This window comes from Choloepus didactylus, chromosome 2, assembly GCF_015220235.1.
Source record: "Choloepus didactylus isolate mChoDid1 chromosome 2, mChoDid1.pri, whole genome shotgun sequence".
NCBI lineage: Eukaryota > Metazoa > Chordata > Mammalia > Pilosa > Megalonychidae > Choloepus > Choloepus didactylus.
In genome coordinates, this window is record NC_051308.1 from 103,253,359 (window position 1) to 103,278,209 (window position 24,851).

The 24,851-nt window shown below is 36.8% G+C and overlaps 2 protein-coding genes across 2 annotated transcripts in view; both read right to left on the reverse strand.

Moving 5' to 3' along the window:
• The window catches only part of ATF6 (activating transcription factor 6), a 311,275-nt gene extending 305,527 nt beyond the window's left edge, over positions 1-5,748 (reverse strand). Inside the window, 2 exon segments of the mRNA XM_037807081.1 lie at positions 4,872-5,087; positions 5,745-5,748. Coding sequence (XP_037663009.1) covers positions 4,872-5,087; positions 5,745-5,748 — 220 coding nt within the window.
• Positions 5,749-11,725: 5,977 nt separating this feature from the next.
• DUSP12 (dual specificity phosphatase 12) lies at positions 11,726-20,397 on the reverse strand. The gene is made up of 6 exons (XM_037813288.1): positions 19,995-20,397; positions 16,927-17,040; positions 16,721-16,839; positions 16,218-16,314; positions 15,721-15,907; positions 11,726-13,126 (listed from the first exon to the last, which is right to left on the reverse strand). The coding sequence occupies exons 1-6, from the start codon at positions 20,375-20,377 to the stop codon at positions 12,956-12,958; spliced, it is 1,071 nt and encodes a 356-aa protein (XP_037669216.1). The 5' UTR covers positions 20,378-20,397; the 3' UTR covers positions 11,726-12,955.
• Between the last annotated feature and the right edge of the window lie 4,454 nt (positions 20,398-24,851).

Consider the following 24,851-nt stretch of genomic DNA (forward strand, 5'->3'; position numbering starts at 1 on the left):
CATGGGTTATCAGGCGAAGGCTTATGTAAAGGTCCCTAAATTGTAAGCTCTTACAGCAGTCACATCCATTCATGAGTTCTAACAGTTATTTATAAATTCTGAGATGCTGAGATGTTTGTGTGTGACCTGGTAGGTCCCTGGAGCTTCGGGTGTCTGTGTGGCGCCTGGACTTAGAGCCAGAGTTCGGCAGCTGTGAGTGTCAGCATTGCCCTAAGCAGCAACTATTAAAGAGGCTGAAATGGAGATCAGACTTCAACTGGAGATATGAATGAAATGGACTTGGTTGAGACTGGGGTATATCAGACTAAAGGGTAAAGGATGATATTAACTGTGTTTTAAAACTTCGGCTTCTGTATAGGACCAAATGAAGAGATGTTTATTTGGTGCAAAATCTATATTTTCTGTAGCACACTATATAATTTAACTTGTATGGTCAGTTTACTCAAATACCATAATTACATGGAACCTTGAATACGAAGTGAGATCTGGTTGGTTTGTACAGGTTAGCATGAAACCCTGATACATCCCAGAGTAATTTGGTCAGAGAATTGAAAGTATTTACAAAGCTGCCTTGAGGGACTGGGGAAAAATGTGGAAATATTAAACTTCCCCACTTGGGGAATTCCTGATATTCTCACAAGCATTGGGGACTACCAGTTCAGTAGGCCAAGCCCTCAATCTTGGGACTTGCCCTTATGAAGCTTGTTACTGCAAGGGAGAGGCTAAGCCTACTTATAATTATGCCTAAGAGTCACCCCCAAAGAACTTCTTTTGTTGCTCAGATGTGGCCTCTCTCTCTAAGCCAACTCTGCAGGTAAACTCAGTGTCCTCCCCACTACATGGACATGACTTTCCGGTGTGTATATCTCCCTGGCAATATGGGATGTGACTCCCAGGGATGAGTCTGGACCCCAAATCGTATGACTGAGAAAGCCTTCTGGACCAAAAGGGGGAAGAAAACTGAAACAAAATAAAATTTCAGTGCCTGAGAGATTTCAAATGGAGTCAAGAGTTCAGGCTGGGGGTAATTCTTATGCATTATATAGACATCCCTTTTTAGTTTTTAGTTTATTAGGATAACTAGAATGAAATACCTGAAACTGTTGAGCAATCCAGTATCCTTGATTCTTGAACACAGATGTATAACTATATAGCTAATATGGTGTGACCATGTGAATTTGAAAACCTTATGGCTCACACTCCCTTACCCAGTATATGGACAAATGAGTAGAAAAATGGGGACAAAAATTAAATGAATAATAGGGGGATGGGGGTATATGGGGTGTTTTGGCTGTTCTTTTTTACTTTTATTTTTATTCTTTTTATTTTTATTTTTTGAAGTAATGAAAATGTTCAAAAATTGATTATGGTGATAAATGCACAACAATATGATGATACTGTAAACAACTGCACTGTGGATGCCTGTAGGGTATGTGAATATATCTCAATAAAATTGCATTAAATAAACAAATAATTTTAAAAAGTGAGGGAGGGTTAACCAAGGAAATGGCAGGTGACTGCAACAGGGCAATGAAGAAGTGGGCATATTCTGGTAACATGTTTTTTGGGAAGAGGTAGAAAAGAGAATGATCTGAAAGCCGTGAAGAACAAGGAAACCTTACCTTCAGAGGCCCTATGGTAAAAAGATTTGAGAGTGAAAATAGCCACCACTCACCAAGGCTTTAGGGAAAGCACTGTCATCAGGATAGAGCCCAGTTTTTCCTAGAAGGAGAAGGGAACTTTCACAGAAGAGACTGAAGATAATGGCAACAGAGGCTTTTGATGTTGGTATATATACCTTATATGTGGCAAAGAAGTGGTTTTTGCACAAAAACACGTAGGGATGGGGGGGAGACCAGGGGAGAGAGAAGAATAGGGAAAATTTAGAGAAACATATATAGAGCAGTTCCCACTAGCTTTAAAATATCTCAAGGACCATCTTTTTAAAACTATTCCTAAGTGATCAATCTTTTGTAGTCATTAAATGCTTTCTATTCATAAAGTAACACATTCCATGTTCCAGTGATGATCACAATATACACAGTATTAAATTAAACTCCCATAACATTTCTAAGTCAGGAGTTAAGTTCTCCTGACTTTACCAAACACCTGAACATTTGTTGTTCCATAAAAGGAAGAAAAAAAGAAAAAAAAATATCCTGCCACAATTTGAAAAAAAATCCTTTACATGAATTTTTTTTGTCTTTCCTTTCTCTAAATGAGGGGTGGGTAAACTACAGCCTGTAGCCTGTTTCTATACAGACCACGAGCTAAGAATGTTTTTATATTTTTAATGGTTGGGGGAAAAATCAAAAGAAGAATACATGGAAATTATATAAAATTCAAATTTCAGTGTCCATAAATAAAGGTTTATTGGAACACAATCATGCTTATTCACTTATATTTGTCAGTAGTTGGACAAAGATCACATGACCTATAAAGCCTAAAATATTTACTATCTGGGCCTTTACAGAAAAAGTTGCTGACTCCTGCTCTAAATGATTCAAATTTCATTACCTATGTTGAATGGAAAAAGAAAAGCACATCCCATCATAGGCTGTCCAGAACAGATCACTTTATTTAAATTAAAGATATTAGAGTCACAAGAAGTGCATAATTAGTATGGGGACCCAGGGCTCGGGCCCCTTCCCCTCCACAGTGATTTCATGGAGCCGCCTACTTGACCTGGACAGACGTTAAAAGTCATCAGACCTCCCCAGGGGAGGAAAAAAATGTATTGTAAAGAAACATTGACACTCTCCTCCCCTGATCACTATTAACAAATCTCCACATCTTTGTGTCACAAGACCCTGCAGAAACTCTGTTCTCACACCCTCCTTGTCCTAACCCTTATAAACCACCCCCTGGCATCCCCTGCTTTTGTGGAGCACTAACTTCCATCTTTCCCTGCTGCCTTGGTAGAACCCTATCTCCTGTAAGTAAGTCCTATTAAACTCATGCCTAACTCCGTGTCTGGCATGTTCTTCAGCCTTGGGGCTAAGCTGGGTCTGAACAATTATATTTTAAGAATTTAATTAGCTAGCTTCTAATATTAAAAATTATAAAAATAAAATAAATCAGTGAAGTCTTTGAACACCCAAAACAGTGATTCCCAGAGAATGAATTGATATTTTGCTGAGAAACACTAATAGTAGTTTCACTCTAGTGCCTGCAAATTCTATCATACTTACTAAACACCTAAAGAATTAAAATTAAAGTATTCAACTAAGAAAAATTAACAGTTTGAAAAGGGAAAGCTGGAAAACAATGGGAAATGGGCACATTCAGGGAGGGGCAGAATACCTGATAGAGTTGAGTCAGTGAACCAACTACCAAGTACTGAATGCTCTGTTAAAGAACAAATCGTTTTCATTAAGACTTAGAGTCAACTGATGAAAAAAGGCAAATGCAGCCTGTGTATCAGAAGACAAAATATTAAAATGCTATCTGGAAGTGCCCCACAGTTATAGGTTAAGAAACATCATTAAAATATAATAATTGTATAACTGAGAGAACAAATCATAACTACCCAATATACTGCAATAGACGTTAATAATGGGGAGGGCGGATTTCTTCCTACGATGAAACAAATTTGCAGAAATAGTTTAGGAAAGCATCATAGAATAGTGATAGGAGCACAGGCTTTGGAGGCAGACAAACCAGTTCTAATCCTGCCTCAGCCACTCACTAACTGTAAGACTTTATGCATTCATCCTCTCTCTGCCTCAGTTATCTCATATGTAAAATAATAGTACCTATCTCATTGGACAATTGGAAGGATCAAATAAAATAATGCATGTAAAGAGCTTAGCATGGCGCCTGGCACAAATAAAGTGCTAAATAAATGGTATTATTATTACTATATTTGGCGTGGGGAAAATGCGACAGGCTAAATTCTTTTCAGCAACTCTAGAAAGTCTACCCAAGGATTGAAATAATCTCTAACAATATAATTTTATGGGAGTTCGGCCCCTGGAAAATCAAATGAGGGCTTCAGTTCAATAAATGGAGTTGAAATTCCACTCTCACCACGGAGAATGTTGTTCCAAGGGGGTAAAATGAAGCTCAGTCTGGGCTCCCCTCAAATGCCAAAGCTAGTGAATGACATAAGCTCACTACACTGTGGGCTACAAAACCCCAAATTTACACCGGAGCCCAAGTTCACTATTAGTATTGTGCCTTGAAATCAAGAGAGTTAGAGATTACTCTAAACATTTAGATGACAAAGCTTCTCCACTCTCATTCCTATTACACTTCATCCCGCCCCTCCCAGCCACCAAAACCAACCAAACAACAACAAAAATCCATAACAAAGCCAGTGCTGTATCTGGAGAGATTATATTAGTTTATAAGCGTTACGTGTGGGTAATCAGGGACTCGAGGTCAGGCGCTTGGGTACTTTCCTTCTCTGACAAGATGGTCTCCAGCCTAGATCAACAGTGGAAGCGGCGAGATGAAGAGTTTCGGTATACATTCACACGTATACACACACACGTACAGACACTCCACAGCAATCACCACTCACTTCTCACACTCTGGCGGTCACCGCCATCCTGCCCTGTGCTTCCTCGCAACGTCAAGTTTCACTCCACAAAATGACCACTTGGTACCTCCCCAGCGGGGGAAACAGTGAAAAACCGTAGTAATTTCAACCAGGCAATGTTATACTCTTTCTGTGTCCACGACGAAACCGACCGATTCTGCTAGACTCTTCCAGGACCACGGACGGAACGACGAGTGGCCCTTGTTCCCCGGGCTGGATTTGTCCCCACCTGTCACCACGAGTGGGCGGAAGTAGAGAGGAAGATATTCGGAGACAAACCCCAAGAGAAACCCGAACCACCCCTGGCACATTCTCAGATCCCACTCACCCCAGTCTTCATCTGGCCTGTGAGAGAGGTGCTGTCCTGGAGTAAAAGGCGACTCCATGGTGCCGGTGACACCCGCCGGCCCCCGGAAAACACACGTTCCCCTGCCTGGAACTCGGTGACTAATATCTAGCGCGGCAACGTCAGAGGACAAAATACTCCGTAACGCTGGTGAGACGGTGGCTGAATGAAGACAAACTACTTCTACTGCACGTGGGGCTTGTGCAAGTCAGAAAGGAGAAAGTTAGAGGCTAAACAGGTCTTTGGGTAATTACTTCCGTTTTTAGAGTTTTCGGCACTTTCTGTCCCGCTGTTTTAAGCAAAAAAAAAAAAACTGTAATTAAATTAAAAAAAAACACCCCAGACACTGTTTCGGTTAAAAAAAAATTTAGTGACGGTATTAAAATGAAAATAAAAGCCTCCTGAATAAACTGGCTTATTCCCTGGATATGCTTCTTCACTACAGTCTAAATACCTCAGAAAGGACAAATTCGAGACTAACAGGGTAAATTTTATATAATTTTTACGAATAATTCACTATCTATAAAATTTTCCATCTACACATGTATGAAAGAAAAACACTCAAAAAAACACGTTTTTCCAGATTCGTTAGAATTGCCTCTTTACTGACACAGTATCTGAGGTAAGGATTACTATGTCATACTTCTAGAAAGCCTACTTGAAACATTGTAAACAGAGCTAATATGGGTTGGGCATAGGCAAACTCCCTATGCCCAAATTTACCTCTTGGGAATGCTTTTCTAAAGTCTGGTAATTAGTAGTGGAAGTTGGATAACGCTGACCCTAAGCCCTCCAATAATACAAATTCCCAATTCTTCTATTACTGTAGTTTAAGATTCCAGTTTTGTTTAAAACCCATCGCGAACTCCATGTGAAAATTTGAACTGAATTTGATAAAAGTTTCAAGAATGCGACTTATAGTTTTGAGTGTTGTTTTTTAATAACAGTTCAGAAGGACCAGTATTTAAAATACTCTACCATACCAAGAAAGGAACACGTTTCCCTCTAGGACCAAGCTGACATCTTTCCAGAAAAAAGGTTACTAAACAAAACAGAACAAACAGAACTGCTTCCCAGCCAGAATTCACCAACGACTCCTGGGCTGGGTGGGTGGTTGCAACAGATTACATAATCCACAGTATACAAAGCACTCTGAGACCCAAGCCAAAAAAAAAGAAAAAAAAAAATTCTTCTTGTATTAAAGATGATTCCTTCTGTCATTAGCTAACTAGCCAGTTTTGATTTAGGGTGAAATGCCTAACAGTTTTATTCTCATCCAAGACAAATTCAAAAATTAACGTAAAAACTAAAATAAAATCAGCAAGCGTTTTCTTCTGAATCCACCAGACACCTTACTATGTTGAGAAAATCACCATGACTAAAATCCAGCAAGTATTCATTTTTTTTCATTTTCAAAATATTTTATTTTTATTCACTGAATGCAGATATTACAAAACATTTGTGTACCTATTAACATTTTTTCATTTTTGTTTCAGGTTTTTTTTGTTAGGAATTAAACATTACAGATAAAGTTACAGTCTGTTTTTCCCCCTACTTCATTTCCTCCACAAAAGCAACTTCTATCATGAATTTCATGGATATCATTCAGTCCATTTTTATTTTTACTTTTACCATGTTTAATTGTATGTTTAGGGATACACATATTATTTGGCCTTCAATTTATATAAATGTATTGCAGTTTTAAGTAATGTCCTCCAAACCACTTTTCTCTCCCAATATTACTTTTTTAGAATCTATTTGTGTTTTAACTATTATATTTCCTCTAATGCACATATTCACAATCTCTTTTTCCATTTCCCTACTGATGGACATTTGGGTTGTTCTATTTTCCTACTGACAGGCATCAGTTGCATGGGTCTCTTTATGCATATAGGCTAGAATTTCTTTGGTATATGCTGGGTCATGAGGAGACCCAGCATATACCCAATTTTACTTCCAAATTACACCAATTACACTTTCACTAACAGTGATGAGTTCCCTTTGTTCTACATTCTCACCAACGTTAGGTCAGGTCAGACTTTTAAAATTTTTGCCGCTGTGAAAGGTGTGACTATAATTTACATTTCCCTGACTATTAAAGAGGTGGAGTATCTTTTCATCTTGAATAAACTAACTCTATTTCCTCTTCTGTGAATTGCCCATTCTTTTATAAAGTTTGCTATTGGGCTTTCTTTGCAAAATTTTAGGTCTACAAAAACTTTTAAATATGTTGCAAATCCCTTCTCCCAGGTTGACATTTGTCTTTGTTTTGGGGGGTTTTGTCCTATATGTTTTAATTTCAAGTCATTGAATTTTTCAATATTTTGTTTATGATCTCTGCTTTTTGTATATTGCTTAAGAAGTCCTTCCTTTTCTTAAGGTCATTACTATTTTCTTTTTAATTCTCTTTTTGTAGTTTTATATTTTTGTTTTTCATATTTGGTTTTTTTTTTCTTATTTCATTATTGCTATTGACTTTTGAACACCAATCTTGTATCCAAAAACCTGTGACTTCCGTTATTGTAACATTTTGTCTACAAGGTTTCTAGGACTTTCTATTTAGAAAAACTAGCATGCAAATAATATTTTAAAGTTTTAAAAAATTATTTTCTTTTAAAAAATCCTTTAACATTGAAATTTTCAAACAAACACAAAAGTAAAGACAATATAATTAATCCCCTTGTTCCTAGCACCAACTTCAACAATTTACCATTCTTATTTTATATACTTCCCTCCCCCCTGACTTTTTTTATCTTGCTTTGTTTTCTTCCTGCAGTATTTTAAAGCAAATATCAGAATCAAATTATTTCACAAATACATCAATATGTATCCCTAACAGATGTAACTTTTTTAAAATCATAACTACAATACCATTATCATACCCCCAAAAATCTAATAATTCCTTCATATCTCATATTTATTCCGTGTTTAATTTTCTATCTCAAAAATGGCTTTCTCCAGTTGGTTTGTTCATATCAGGATCCAAGTGAGATTATCCCAATGTATTTGGTTCATATGAAAGCTCCCCCTCCCTTTCACCCCTACATGCCATTTGTTGAAGAATCTATAATATGTTCCATAGAATTTTCCACTTTCTGATTTGGCTGATTGTATTTTCATAATGATGCTTAATGTGTTTCTGTGAACTGGCAGTTAGATCTAGAGGCTTGATTGGATTGTTTTTCCTTTTGTTTTTTTGCTTGTTTGTTTTTGCAAGAATACTTCATAAGGTGGTGTACTCTCTTGCATGATATCAGGAGGTACATTATTTATGGTTGTCCCATTTAAGAGATGCCAAGATTGATCAGTGAGTTCAGAATTTTCCTAAGGGTATACCTTGATTTTTTCCCCCTTGTTTTATTGTAGTGACTAGGACCTTTAGTACAATATTGAAGGTTAGGGGCAAGTGTAAGCATCTTTAACTTGTTTCCAGCTTAAATTGAAATGATTTAAAAGTTTTACCATTAAATAAGATTTTTCTGTATATTTTTTATGTGTGCTCTAATTAAGGTTTCCTTCCATTTCCAGTTTACCAGAAATTTATTTATTATTTAATCTTAAGTGTTGGATGTTATTGAATCCTTTTTCTTGAAGCTGTTCCTCATTCACTTTCAGTTTAAACCCTAGGAAGAGAAATAAAATTTGAAAGATATTGAAATACGACAATACCACTCTTTGATCTAGACAAGAAGAGCCCTACTCCAGATCCATACTTCAGAGGACTCTACTCTAGCCCTCTTCTGGCCATGCCACCCCACACAGGGTAAGAATCCATAGTGCCAAGGTGATGTGCCCAACCAGGGTACATGCCCAGCTTCTAGACATGCTTCTTATACCCAAATAGCCCAAATAGCTCTGAGCCCACTTCTAAGGCTTGCATAAGCCTCTGATCTCCCAAGGGTGGGCAGGACCAATGGTTTATGACAGTGGTATAGACAAAACTTAGACATATGAGGAAGGTAGTTCCCACATATATGTACTAGGCTCCTTCCAGTGCAGAACAAATCCAGAGGCAGAGAAAAGAGGCAGCCTGTGGGTCAGGGTACAGTTCTCCCTGTATTGTCATGTTTTGTCATAGTCCATGAAATCAGAGAATTCTATATTCAAATATGACCTTCCAGGTTGTAATGAAGGTGTTTGTCAAGATAAGAGAATAAAAAATATTTTACTTAACAGCTAGGTAGCTTGATGTATAACTTTTAAATATTAAGACAAATAGTATGTGGGCATCAATTTTGTTTGGAACCTGCAAATGTTCATGGGGTAACTGACTGGTAAATTTACAACTTGGTTAAAAAATGCTTTTCATCAGTACTATTAGATTTTACAGTATAGTCAACAATTGCAGAATGACATCTTTAAGACATATAAATATTACCCTGAAAAGTAAACCCAAATATTAAAACATAGAGGCTAAAAGTTCAGATTTTGGAGTCAGCCAAGTCTTAGTTCTAATCTAGGTTCAACCAATTGCTAGCAATGTAACTTTGAGGAGGTGACAACCTTTCTAAGCTTCAATTTCATCTATAAAATGGGATCTATCTAAATAGGATAGATCTTTCTAAATAGATGGGATAGATCTATCTCATAGGGTTGTTCCAAGGATTAAACAAGATAATACACATAAAGTGCGCACCAAAGTGACTGGCACGTGGTAAAATTACTTACTAAACTGCAGATATTTTAAAGGAAAATGTTGAATGCTACTAGCTAAGCATTATGCTAAGCTCTTCACTTGCTTAATATCACAAAATCCTCATAACAACCCAAAGGTGAATACTATTATTATCTCTATTGTACGTAAGAAGGAATTAAGGCTAATGAAAATGATCTTTATAACAACCCTGACAGGAGGGAAGAGCATATATTGACCCTGTTGTGGAAGAGAAAACTGACTCTAAACTTTCAAAAGGCCTGCTCACTTTCAGGAAGATGGCGATCAATAGAACCAAAATTAGAGCACACTCTGCTGACTTCTATTTCAGTACTGTTCTCACTGTGAAATAAAATTAATACACTATTTTCAACAAATGTGTAAATCCAAATTTTCTAAGCTGCTATTCTTAAATAAATGATTATAAAGAAGGGACTCTACTTAGTTTTCTTGTTTTAATGAATAAAGGCATAACAGACTTTTTATTTACCTCCCAAAAGTAAAACTAAAATTAAAGGACTTTTAACTCTAAATCTGAAAATTTTGCTCAGTGGATGTTTCACAGAATTTAAAAATGTACATAAAGGTTAAATTTTCCCAAATCATTCCTCACTGGCAAATACCAACTATCTTTCAAAAAGGTATTACTTTGTCTTTCTCCTCGCACAAACATATAAGCTACCAGAAGGCAGGGACTTTTTCTGGTTTGGCCACTGTATCACCTGTAACTGTGCACATAATAAGTGCTTTGTAAATATTTACTGAATTAACAACTGTAAAATAAAATAAGATCTAAGTCATTCTCCCTGCTGGGTGCCACAGTGTGTGATAAGCATTAAGTTGAGCCATATGAAACTGCTATTCAACAATTCTTTTTTACCCAAAAAAGTACAATTTCATATGGTTTAACTTAATTATTTTAAAGAGCTTTCTGAAGGATAATAGTAAGAAGTAAACAAGTGAACAGATTTTGTAAAAGCTAAGGTAACCAAAAACCTACTTTATTAATATACTATGCAGTTTTCTGAACAAAATAGAAGCCCTATATCAGATCCAACAGCTGTTTTTTATCCTAATCATACATAATCAACTCGATATATCCTTTTTATTGCTGTTCTTTTATTCAACTTGTCTGAATTTTAGAGTCTGTCAGACCATAGTGACTCCCCAATCTGGGCAAGAATATACTTGAATTGTTTTAATTCATCGTTCCCATTCAAATACAAGGCAGTACCAGTTCTTAGATTTTACCGATGTGGCCTTCTTCCGAAGGTGGGAAATTCCAATCAAAGAGCCCTGAACCGAAGTTCCCTCCATCCCAGTTTGTCCAGGACAGCCTCACCCACCCTGGTCATTCTCTGGTGTCATTTGGTTTAGCATTTGTGCCAAATAGGGTCCCAGGGTGGATGATACATGAAGGGGTCTCTGCAGAAGAGCACAAGCAGCGTGAATCACTGTCCCTTGGCACACACAACTTTTTCGCCCTGTACCAATAGACTTCTTTTTGTGAGGTAATATCTCAATGGGAGGACATCTATGCTGCAGTGTTGAAGCAGCAGAAGGCAGGGGAGACCATGGGCTCTGGAGCCTCCCTCTGCCTCCTGCTAATTATAAGACCTAAGCAAGATGCTTAGCCTCTCTGACCCTCAGTTTTTTCCTCTGAAAACTGGCATAATGCTACTTTGCAAAGATGTTGTGAAGGTAGTCTGTGAGCAGGTCCACAATCCTTCAAGCACAACTCCAAAATCCCAACCTGCCCAAAACTGAGTGTCTGGCCATCTCATTTGGCAGCAGAATCTGATCTGAACCAACAGAAGGCTATTTATAATCTGTTTTCATACCACTTAGTGTGCGTGTTTATGCATTTCTCCCCAATCAAAAGCATGAATGTAACAAAAAAAAGAGAGAGAGAGAGAGAGAGCCCTGAACCCAAGGTGACAATGCTCTTCAAATTGCTGGGAATGGATGACAGTAGGCATGCCTACTATCTACAGCAGACCCCTCTAGCAAATCTCCAGTCTAGGTTTGAAGGGGCAGAGTTAAATTTTTCTTACAATCTCCATCCATGGAGATCTAAGCCTGAGTAAAGGCTCTTTACTTTTAGCCTATGGAAAATTCCTATTAAGACCTATGCTTTATTTGGGAAACAAAGGACACAACAGATTATGGGAAACAAACACAATTTAAAAGAGAATTTGTATGTGTCATTTATTTTGAGGGAGGACTGGAAGGACATAGCAACTTGGCTAAAAAAAAACAAACTTAAAAACACTAGTGAGCTTTAATAGTAGTACTCGATGCTTTTCATAAGAAAATATTATTATATAGAAGTTGCCAAAGGCTTCAGGTCCTGTTGACATTTTCTCAAGAATCATCCATAACACTCCTATATATTTCAAAAATTAAGCTAAGCATTTTTTAAGAGGGTCATTATTCACATTTTCTTTATGCATTTTTAAATACTGCCATTTTTATGTTTATATACACATAAGACACATATATACATGTAAATATGCAAAATGTCTTGAGAACATAGACTATATTTCTCTTTATTAGTTAATTCTGGTTTCACATAAATGTTCAAATAGCTAATTAGGTCCAATTCTAATTATTAGTAATGAGTAAAATAAGTTCCAGTTTCCAGAGTTCAGGTCAGAAAACTAATCTGGATATATTACTGTTTCCCAATACTCTAATATATCAGGCTAAAAACATAGTTGATATGTAGTAACTCCACATTTTAAGAATCTGTTTCCTTTATCAATAGAAACATACCAACACCAATACATTTCCTTATGTAGATTACTTCAAGAGGTAACTCAAACAAACTTTAATAAATAATTTAGATGACTGGGATTCCAGAGCAGTAATTAAGAAAATCACATTTTAATCAGTGCCCTACTTATGGTCTTTTCTTTTCTACATTTCCAAGAAAAATCTAGACAAACTAAGGTTTCCCAATGTTCCTTTAAAAAAGAGAAGGAGAAAGAAATTTCAAAATATGACCAAATAAATCTGCTTTACATTTCTGCAGGTAAAAGAATACGTTTTGAAATATGACAGTTACCAATTTTGGTACGTAATTTTGTCCACCCAGAACTTAAGATCACATAACTAAACATTCCAAAAGTCAGAACTTTTTAAAATATATGAAACAAAGAAAATATCTAGGTTACAAAAGATTCCTATACCAAACAAAATAAAATCTATATGCTTGATTTCCATATAAATTATTCTTCCTATATAATATAGCAGGCTAACAAAGCATAACTTCCAAGTCAAATCAAGTGATTTTTAGCTTCTCACATTCCAAATGAAATGCTGATGGCCTAAAAATTAGACAATTTGCCTTAATGACAATAAGCAAGGGTAGCATATATCATTAGTAAGTTTCTTTCTAAGCTATCAAATGTCACAAGTTTGTGTTTTTTCTTGTTTGTAATCCTAAAACTGGCAGCATTTTCATTTCATCCACTCTATTCTTATGTATTTGAAAAGCAGGTGTTATCCATCTACCACAGGAGCACTGTTCACCACACCAATTGAAGGAACCCAACTTGGCACTGCATTTGGGGCAAAGAAGCTGAAATAAAGCAAATGAGTTACTTCATTCGTTCATTTTTATAAAAAACAAATAATTATTTTTTGCATTATAGAGGATATAAACACAAATAAGACATGGTCTCTACCTTCAAGGACTTTAAAATCTAATCAGTGAGACAAAATCTATCCATAATTTACTATAATAGATGGCGGACTAAAATAATTGTATAAGAGTCACACTGTACTCTGAGACTTTCGAGGAGCAACAGATTAATTTCATTTTGAGAGGAGAAAGTTGAAGTTTGAGGAAAGATTGATGACTGTGGCATAAATATATGGTTTTTAAATCAGTCTACAATTTAATATTTCAAACTAACATCTTCCTGGCTAAAGAACAGAAAAGCATATTAGGATTCTTATGTTCTATTACTAATTGATATTGACAGTATATAAATTAGTCCATCTCAGATTCCAGGCTATTTAAAAAACAAACAGATACTCCAGTTAAATACATAAATCTGAAAAGCCTTAATAAGTCTATCATATATTCTTCTAATGTATTTACAGGATTGTATTTTTTATGCTTAGCTCTTCAATTTGTGCATGGTATGAGGTAGGAATTTTTAGTTTTAATCTTGGGCTACAGAAAGCCTGGGCATAAAATTCAGAAACCATTAAGGAAAAAACTGACATATTTTATTACATAAATATCTAAAATTTTAATATGAAAAAATATACCACAAAGTTGGGATAAGCAATACACAAGAGAAAATATTTGCAATGTTGTATATGAAGCAGGAACATCTAGATTATATAAAGAGCTCCTATAAATCAATATGGAAAAGACAAATTCCATATAAAAATGGGCCAAGGTTGTGAAGACAATTTACAGAAAAGAAGTTATAAACAGCTGATATATAAAAGATGTTGGACTTCAGAAATAATCATGAAAACTCAAAACATTTTAGGATTAACATTTTTCACCTTACAGATTAAAAAACTTCTACAAGTTTTATAATATCCATTATTGGCAAGGTTATGGGGAAATGGTATGAGCATTCACTGTTAGTGAAAGGGAAACTGATATGGATTTTTTGAAAGTCTTCCTGCAATACTGGTAAAATTCTACATGTATACAGTCTTCAGGCCAAGAATTCCACTTCTACTTATATACTCTAGAGAAAAAAAAATTCAAATATCTTTATAAAGAAAGCATACACAAATGTGATCTGGAATCTTTCACAAAAATTGTCTTTATTATGTATGTATGTTTTTCCAAGTTAAATAAAAGCAGCAGGCCAAAGCACAAGGAACAGAAGAAAAAAAAAAAAAAACAGATAAATTGGACTTGATCAAAATAAAAAATTGTAGTGCTGTAACTGATACCACCAAGATACCATCAAGAAAGTGAAAAGATAACCTACAAAATAGAAGACAATAGTTTCCTGATAAGGGACTTGTATCCAGAACCACAGAGTGGAATATTATTCAGCAACAAAAGAATGAAGAACTGATTTTGCTATAACATGAGGAACCTTGAAAACACTATGCTAAATCAAAGAAGCCAGTCACAAAAGACCACACAGTATATGATCCCACTTATATGAATGTACAGAATAAGAAATCTATAGACAGAAAGTAGATTAGGTTTGTTAGGGCTGGGGAAGAAGTGGGAATTGTAGGGAATGGTAAGTGATTACCAATAGATATTGGGTTTATTTTGGGGGTGATGAAAATGTCCTAAAATTGATTGTGGTGATGGCTGCACAACTCTGTGATTATAGTAAAAACCTATAAGTTGTATACTTTAAATGGGTGAATTATATGATATATATCTCAATAAAACTGTTTTTAAAAAGCAGCATGGTCTGGAAACTTGGGTACCACTTTCTATACAAGAAACTAACTAATGTAAACTAAGTTTCCTCATGCATAAAATGTGAATATATTTGCTTTACTTACTTAATAGTTATTGTATAGTTTAAATAAGATAATAGTAAAGGGTTTCATAAAATATAAGTACTAAGCAAACTTTAAAATCACTATTAAGATTATTATTATAGAATGCCTTAAGGTTAATATCAAATAAATCTAAAAGAGAAAAGTAGCTGTCACATGATCTTCATAAAAAATGAGCTGCATTCTTTAGAATTAATAGGAAATGAAAAAGAACCTCATAGCTAACGTACTAGATTCAATGACCGGGAAAAAAAAGAGAGGATACAAGAAGCCAAAAACAGAAAAAAGAAAATACAATTGTAATGAAGAAATTTTAAGTCTACTTTTAAAATTCTTGATTTACCCTGCTTGTTACAAAGTTCAAGTTTTGTTAAATATATCCTAAATAGTTTAAAAAATAAATTATATTATTTAGTTTTATATTTCAAAAAATATAAACAATAGCTTAAAAGTAATTTATTAACTTAAACCAAAAGTGGTTCACTATTTTGGATCAGCTGGGTTTTTTTAAATTAATTTATTTTTGATAGATCTTTTACCATAGAGAAAATATGATATTCAGAAGGAACAGAGTTACAATAGAGCAAAACACCAGTAAAACACTAATATGGTTTAAAATGTAAGAAGGAACAAAATATAGTCAATATAACAAAATTGTAGAAAATGTGTCCTCACCTGTGCATCCATCACTCCTAACAAAGCCAATTCCATCCATTGTACAGGTTCAATGAAATAAGATGTACACTGAGCCTGACTTCCTGTCATAGGCATGAAAGATGATGTCATTCTCTTGTGGGTAAAGGCTATAGGGCCACTTCCTTCATTATGATCCAAAATGCTAGAACTTCGAAATAAGGATCGCCTGCAACTCCCAAACAAACAACTTTAATGACTTCCAAAAGGATTCAAAACTAAGATGAAACGTGCAGTGTATTTTAGAAGACAAAATAATATATTACTGACTATGGTACATTAATTTTCAACAATCCCTAAATCTGATGACTTGTAATTTTAAAAATTTATACTCTTCTTGAAAGCAGATTTGAATTTGAAATTTCTGCATTATTCAATTAGACAAATTCTTCCTAAACAGATATAAGAAAATGAAACTTTAAGCACTTTTCAGCTACTGAGACAAGATAAAAATCTCCAGAGGATACAAAACATTTTACCTGCACTTTCTACATTTGTAGAGAACCTCATCTTTCAATCCTTGTGAAGTGGTGGTTGGGTCAACAGCAAAGAGTTCCTGAGGTAAATTCTGCAATTCTGTAAGATACAAATAAAATAGATCCATCTGTCAAAATCAACTTGGCATTTTCAGACAAAATTCAGTTAACGTCAAATTGAGGCAATGAGTGCTAGCCTCAGAAATTTAAAAAAAAAAAAAAAAGTTCTAGTGCTCCAGTGTTGAGAAATCAGGATGAGGTATGACAGCATGATTATTAAGTCAGGGCACAGACTACTTGAGTTCAAATCCCAGCCCCACCACTTACAAGCCATTTGATCCTGAACAAGTTATTTCTCCCTGTCACAGTTTCAAATGGAAAACAATGATAACTATCTCATGGGATTGCTGGAAATGTAAATGAAATAATGCATCTGATGTGTTTAGTGCCAGAGTAAATGACATATATAAAGGGCCCATTATACAGCAGCAAGTATTATTACTTACCTGGATACTTCTCTGTAACCTTTTGTAAACGATACTGCTTATAAACTGCACTAGAGGTGTCCACTTCATATCCCATTGCCTGGTATAATTTCAGTTGCCACTCAAATCCCTCATTCATCCTATAGCGACAAACAAATGTAAAGTTCAATCTTCTTTAAATAAATCACATCACAAAAGTAGAATTATTGCCATAACAAAGAACTCACTTAGCCTCTGGTTTGACAGTCTGGAGGTTTTCATAAGCTTTTTCAAAGGTAAGTTCATCAGTCTTCATCAAAAAAGCAGTCACTACAGCAACACTTCTACTGACTCCTGAATGACTGAAAGAGAGACCTTTAAAATAAAATAGCAAATAGCAATAATTAAAAAAAAAAAACCCATTCCCTTATTAATGGCAAAATTCAGGTCCACTTCATGTCTGCTTCTACTTCTACTCAAACAAATCTTTGGTTGAATTTTAAAGGGTACACAAATGTCATTTGTCTCCCTCTTCCTCAAATAATCTGAATTAGTTTCAGCAAGTACCTATGAGTAACTTCTCTATTATGTTGTAGGCACTGCATTAGGCATTAAAGAAAGAATAGAAACAGCATTAGATAATATTTGTAAAGCACTCAGTAGACATAAATGTTGGCTATTATTATTATTATTTAGGAATAAACATCCACTGTGCATAAGGCACTGGAGATATAGGGATAAACAAGACAGTTAAGATCTCAGCCCTCATGCTTACCCTGGTTACTTCAAAAGTTAGAAATTGAAATATGATGAACATTATGCTTATTCATTACTGTACATAAGGTGCAGATTTATATATTCATTTATTCAATCATTCATTGAGCAAACATTTACCAACTGACCATTGCATTAAGTGCTATAGGGAGACAAAGATAATGAAAAAGTCACCATCTATAGGGCACTTATTTTGGTGTTGGAGAGAGGAACACAAAGAAATGTTGAGTAATCTATAAATAATAAAGGAATTGGGGGAAAAAAAATTAAAGTCACAATTAAAGAAATAAAGTTTCAAGTTTATTTTGGATGAGCCAACCAAGAAATTTAACTAATTACTGCCAATAATAAATCAGATTTAATTACATCATTCATGTCACACTTCACAAAATTTAGGTCCTTTCACATATGCCATATGATCACTCAGCAATTCAGTCAGGAAAGTATGGCATCTCATTTTGGAGATGAGGAATCTGAGAGTCAAAGAAATTATGTGCTCTGTGTAAAGTCACACAACTTGTAAGTGATGAAGACATTATTAGGAGCCAAGTACCTAGTACTAACTCCAAATTAGTTCATGCACATAGAATTAACCAACTCGCCTCCTATGTTTTACCCACATTGATTATCCACCTTCACATAGTCCTCTAGAGTAGAAAAAAATCATTTGTTGGAACAAACCGGTTTCAACCATTATATCTCTCACTTGAGACCCCTTCCTCTCTCCACCATCATTGCTATTTTCAGAAGGTCAGAGCTACCATTACATCATGTCTGGATTATCACATTTCATCTATTTTTAAAGACACATTTTTACATTCCTCTCTCTCAAATTGTGTCTTAAAACTGATGTAGTCAGATGGCAATTGTGACAGATCTGTCATTGCTATGGATAGGGAATCTTTAATAAATTATTCAAAAGAATTAGACTGTATGTGAAGTAGTTTTAGGAATAATTTAACCAATTTATGTTTTTTTACAATATTTTCCTTTTTATGTATGCATCAGAGTGATACATGACTTTTAAATGTCTAATTGAGTCTAAAAGACTCCCATATTAAGTATAAACACAAATTCCAAGTAATAAGAAAGGTGAGTCTTTTTGACTCATCTCCACTACCATCAATCAATTCTACTACTTAAAGTTCCCTACACTACAATCTCCCCCAAAAATGCATTTTTCACCTATCAGATGGGCAAAGATCAAAAGACTTGATATTTCACTTTACTGGTGACCATGTAGGCAAAAAGGAACTTTCTACAATGGGTGGAAGTGTAAAAGGAGACCAACTTGGTAATAACTGTTAAAAATTACAAATGCACCTAACTCTTTGACCCAATTATTCTACTTGTAAGAACTTCCCCTACAGGTATACTCACACAAGGGTAAAAAGGCTACGTTAAAGGTTATGCCTGTTTGTAAAATACTGGGATTAATTTAATGTCTATCAAGTATGAGATAAGTTAAATTAATTATGGTAATTCATAAAATGGAATACGTAGCTCAAAAAAATACGAAGACTTTTTTATGTTCTGATATGGGACAATCTTTGAGATCTTTTAAGTGAGGGAAAAAAGGTGCAGAACAGGGTGAATATGCTGACATGTAAATAAAACAAAGGGAAATAAGCACACACAAGTGTTTGCTTTTACATGCATAAAGTATCTCAAAAGGATAAGTAAGAAACTGTTAACATTCATTGTCTCCAGGGAAGGGAACTAGGTGCCCAGGTTGTAGGGAGAATTTTCATTGAATATCTTCTTATTCCCTTTGAATTCTAAACCATATGAATGTCTTACCTATTCAAAAATAATTAAATTGATGTTTCAAAAATTTGTAATGGCTTCGGGAACAAATCTAAACTCCTTTGCTCTTGGCATTTAGGGCTCTCAGTTTTTATTTATCACTACCCTCTTTCCTTTATGTAAACACTTATAACAAATGCTGGTACATCACACCCTAATCCAGTCAAAATGACTACTTAAGGATTCCCAAATACTCATTAGGATTTTCTATCTTATTTGCCTTTGCTACAACCTACCCTTTCTTTCCCCAGTTATTCTTTAGATCAGAAACTTCTCTCCCCAATTCTTTTCTTTCCCTTTCATCAACACCCCCCACCCCCAACCAAAAAAAAAAAAAAATTGAAAAGAATCTGCTTTTCCTCTCTCGTCTGAATAATAATGACCTCTGTAAATCTCTTAGTACAAGCATCACATCCTAGTCTGCATTACAATTATCTGGGTGGGTATCTGGCTTCTCCTACAAAACCGTAAACTCTTTATATGAAGGGATGTTGTCATTTATCTGATTATTCTCCCAAAACCAAGGCGGTTCCTGCAAAATGAACCAACACATGAATGAATGAAAGCCTGCACGCCATCAGGGGCCTGCCTCCTGCCCCCACCTCTCTCCGACTCAGGCCTCACGCGGGACGGGGGTTGGAAGGAGGTTTTCATGGTCTGCCCGCATCTGTCCTCTCTTGGAAGCCTTGGCTGGGAGCGAGGCGGGGGTGTTCTCCCCACGGACCCAGCCACTCACCAGTGCACCAACACTGCGCGGCCCTCGGCGCGGGCATGGTCGATGAAGGCCACGCACCGGTCCAGGTGACTGAGCAGGTCCGTCTCGGGTTCGTCCAGCGCTGGCACGAAGAGGCACCGCATTCTTTCGACCCCAGGCCCTGCTGTGAAACTGGGCGCCTCCGAGTCCACCGTCAGCACGGCCGTGACGCCCATTTCCCTGAGAAGGTCCAACTCCGCGACGGCCGCGGCCCCACCCAGGTAAAGTCCCGGCAGCACTTGCTGCATCTGCCCGGCAAAGCTGGCCTCGCTAGCGCTCTGGCTCCGGCTCTGGGTTCCATGGCTCGGGTCCCGAGGCTCCAACATGGCGGCGCCCAGTAGCCAGGCCAACGCTGGCCCTACCATCGAGTGGGGCGACTGGCTAGAACATCCCTCCCATGGGATCCGCCGACCTGCGCGGCGCAGCTGCACCACCGGAGGACCACATCGACTCTGGGACCGTGGATGTACAAGAGAGGGTGATGTTAACGCTGCGGTGGTGGAACTAATCCCCATTCAGGGCGACCTTTAGCCGCCCTCCGCATTTCCCCACCAACCCTTCACTCCTACCCCCGCCGCCATCTGATGATAGAGGATAAAATTCCCCAACTACAGGGTTTCTTCCGCTTTTTTTAGTGTTGAGACTTTCAAAAAGGGGACAGCAGGAGCAGCGGCACCCAGTTTTGAAATGGTCCCACCAACAGAATCAACAGCATTGTTTCATGCATTTGAAGTCAAACTTTTTTTTCAATGCCTGTAAGGCCATTTATTTGTATTTCTTCTCTTTTATTTTTTTATTTTTTATTTATTTCCCAATTTGTTATTGGGATGTTAATCCTTTTCTTATTGATGTTTACCGTTTTATATTTTGAGTATGCTTTTGTTTGTCAATGCCTTCCAGCCAGAGACCACCAGGAACCCACCTGTAGTTAAACAAGATGACTTTATTTCTCAACCGCAACTGTGGGGAACCATGGGACATCTCAGTAAGAGGGTGCTTGAAAGGGCTTATTGTTGGATTTGGGCTTGTTTAATAGAGTTCTCTAGGGAAACAGAACCAACAGGAGATATCTTTAAATACGAGATTTAGTAGAAGTGTCTCACGTAACTGTGGAGACCTGTGAGTTCAAATTCTGTAGGGCAGGATGCACGAATCCAAATTCCATAGGGCAGGCAGCGAGCTGGCAACTCCAATGAAGGTCTTGGATGAACTCCCCCGGAAAGGCTTACTGGCTGAAGGAGAAATGAAAGTTCTCTCTTCTCCCTTAAGTCTTCAACTGATAGGATTAAATCCAACTGATTGAATTCTCTCATTGAAGAAGACTCTCTTAGTTGATCATAGATGTAATCAGTCACAGATGCAATCAACTGACTGAGGATTTAATAAACCAGTCTTCTGGTTTTTTAACCAGCCATGAAATGTCCTTGCAGTAACGGTTAGGCCAGTGCTTTGCTTGACCTGGCAAAGCTGACACATGAACCCAACCATCACAGCTTGTGTTAGACAATTTTGGAGAGGTTTTAAGGAAGCAGAGCTTTGCTCAGAATTGAATGCTATCTGGAAGTTGGGGTGATTCTGTGATTAGACAGCTGAATAAATCTTATCTACAGGGAGGGTAGACTCAAGAGAGGCTAAAACTGTAATTGTCAAGAAGTAATGATCACTCACTTTTGCCAGGATAGGTTGATATTTGGTATTTTGTTGCTTAGACGATGTTCCTGTCTGTCGGTGTTCAGACATGGTTACAGAGAAGTCTTGTTTTTGTCTTGTTCCATTATGGTCTAAAAGTGGCCTTTTTAGATGTTGATGTTCTGTGAGATTATGTCCAGCAGAACACCAACACCTAGCTGTGAGTACTTGGCCAGCTGTAGCAACACCAAGGAAGGCCTTCCTAGCTGGTACCAGGCTAGCTCCTGGATGTCAAGAAATGCTTTTCTCTCTTTCATGTATAATTTTATAAATTTTAAAGAGTGTCTCTAGATACCCAGGGCACAGACACTTGAGCCCCACTAAAATCAAATGGAGGAAGGAATAAATGTTTCTAGTCGGGGGTATACCCCCTTGAAGTGGGCAGACTGTAGAGATTAGAGGAAGAAGGTATTTTCCCCTACCCCCCACTCCCACTCACCACACACATGCTATGAACCTCTTGAGGGTAGACTTTGTTTTTTTTGTTTTTTTTTTATCCCCCGTAGAATCTGGGCTAATACTGGTGACAAATCCATCTTTGGGAATGTTAGAAATAGAAGGGAAAGGCATGCCAGAAGGGACATTATGAACTTTCCTCTCAACCCCTTTTCCTCTTCCATCTCAAAGGTTTTACCTGAGTTAGGTTTACCCAGTGTCTGCAGGAAGAGTCACAGTAGCAGTCTTCTGGTTAAATCAACACAACCTTTTTCACTTTACAGACATGGAAACGCTTGTGGTGTGTCAGGCACTAGAGTAGATGCTGAGGATGTGAAAATTAGGACAGTCTTTGACCTCAAGGTTTGGGTAAAAGATAAGTAAATAACCTAATTAGTGTTACGAAATGGGGAGCATCTAACCCAGATGGAAAGAAGGTGTCTTGGTTTGCCAGGCTGCTGTAACAAATACCTCAGGCTGATTGGCTAAACAACAGGAATTTATTGTCTCACAGTTTTGGAGCTAGAAGTCCAAAATCAAGGTATTGGCATGCCGTGGTTTCTCTAGTGCTCTGGTGGTGGCTTGCCACAATCCATAACTCAATCTCAGCCTCCGTTTTCTCCTTCTGTCTCCTCACTCCAAATTGCTCTTGCTTATAGGGACTCCAGTCATATTGAATTGAGTCCCATCTTAAAATAGTAAATCTTAGAAGATCGATGATCAAGATCACATCCACACAACTCAGGAATAGGTCTTGAACATGTCTTTGTGGGTGATATGATTCAATCCACAACAGGCAGTAATCAGGGATGGCTTCCCAGATACCAATCCTTGACTTCTGAGATACTAATTTTTCTTTATTATCTCTTTGCCTACAACTTCTCAGTTTCCTTTGTGGGCTCCTTTTACTTACCTGCTCCTTAAGTCTTACTGTTCTCCAGCATCCTCTTTTCAGTTCTTTTCTCATCTTTTTCTTACACTCTCATCCTAGGCAGTCTTATTGGGGTGTTACTCAGAAAAGAGCGGTCATCAGCACATTAGTGGATTAGAATCAATGAGACTCTTTTTGTTTGCCTGAGGCCCTGGGACATGCTGTATCAGTGTGACCTCTGGGAGGGGCTGGAAACTTGGCAGCTAAGGTCATCATGTGGGCGCTGCTCGTCTGAATAACTGACCCCCAGTAAAGTCCCTATGCGACCTTACTGGGAGGGGACGTCTGGAAGCTTGTGCCTGGACTTCACCCATGTGCCTTTTCCCTTTGCTGATTTTAATATATATCCTTTGCTGTAATAATTTGTAAATTTGCATAACAACTTTTCTGAGTTCTGTGAATTCTTCTAGCAAATCATTGAATCTGGGGGAGCCAGAGGGTGATCTTGGGGTGATCTTGGGGATCGCAACACAACATCCAGCAACATCGTTTATAATAGTGAAAAATGGAAACCATCTAAATGACTACCAATAATGGATTGATTAAATCAATAAAATACTAGGCAACTATTAAAAAAGATAACATAGAAACTGATCCATGCTAGCTATAATATTTTTTTAAGCTGGTTTACAAATAGAAAGTATGTTTGAGCTCATTTATTTTGAAAATTCTGATGTATATGTAGTATGAAAAATACTGACTAACAAACTGTTGTTATTTCTGGGAGCTGGCATTGTGAGGGAGGCTGTCATGATAGACACTATATACTTCTTTCTATGTAGACTTTATTTATTTCAACTAGTATATATTAAAGTTACTCACTGTTAAAAATGATAGATATTTATATTCTGGAAGAAGAAAAAAAAACTACTAAGGGTTCATCTCCTGGATGTTTTATTCAGATATCATAATTATTCCCTCAGCTTTACTGTTTTCTGTTGGAAGTGAGCTTTTCTTCCTCAACTCCCTAAAATAAGTGCAAGGTCCTTCAATGGTGGGAGTAGGGGATACATCTGAATTGTTACTGAATACTTACAGAGTCTGGTCTGTCTGCCTCAGTAACCTCAATCAACTGAAGCTGTGAATTTAACTGCTTCTGTATTTGTGCTCTTAGCCACTAGGTGGCACCATTTGCCCTTTTGCAAGATTTATTTTTCTGCCCCTCTGGTAAAAATGAAAAATAGCAACCTGCAAGAAAAGCAGAATGTCAGATCCAAAGAAGGAAATGCTGGCTTTAGAGAGAGAGCTGGTTTGCTTTCTTTGAAGGTGCTTAGGAAATAAAAGTAGAGATCTCTGTCCTAGGATTGGAATCCACTAAAAAAAAAAAGCATAATTGCTCTTTATCACCAACGGCTTTAATAAGTATTGATTAAGCAAAAATTCTTATAATTGCTAACAATATGTCAACTACATTGTGGCTTGAGTTTTTGTTGTGTTTTTTTGTGAAATTCAACATATATACATAACAGTGATAACATTCAATTTATGACTTCACAAGTAGTTAGAGAACAAATCTAAATGAATGTCATGTTGGCTGATTTTTTTTATTGCTTTTTCCTTGTAATTCCTTCTTTTTTCTTTTTCTTTCTTTCTTTTTTTTTTGAAATAAATTCAAACTTACAGGACAGTGGCAAAAATAATACAAACCCCATACATAGAACTCCAGCATACCCCAACCCCCCTCCACCAATAATCCAGATCTACCAACTTTAATATTTTGTCACTTTACCATTTCTTTCCCTCCCTCCTTATCTATCATCCATCATCTATTGCTCTGTCTTCTG

Coding starts and splice junctions, on each gene's coding strand:
- DUSP12 (XM_037813288.1), bottom strand. CDS start 20,377: ATGGTAGGGCCAGCGTTGGCCTGGCTACTGGGCGCCGCCATGTTGGAG. Junction 16,840..16,926: donor ACTGTCAAACCAGAGGCTAA/GTGAGTTCTTTG, acceptor TTGTCGCTATAG/GATGAATGAGGGATTTGAGT. Junction 16,315..16,720: donor GGTTACAGAGAAGTATCCAG/GTAAGTAATAAT, acceptor TGTATCTTACAG/AATTGCAGAATTTACCTCAG.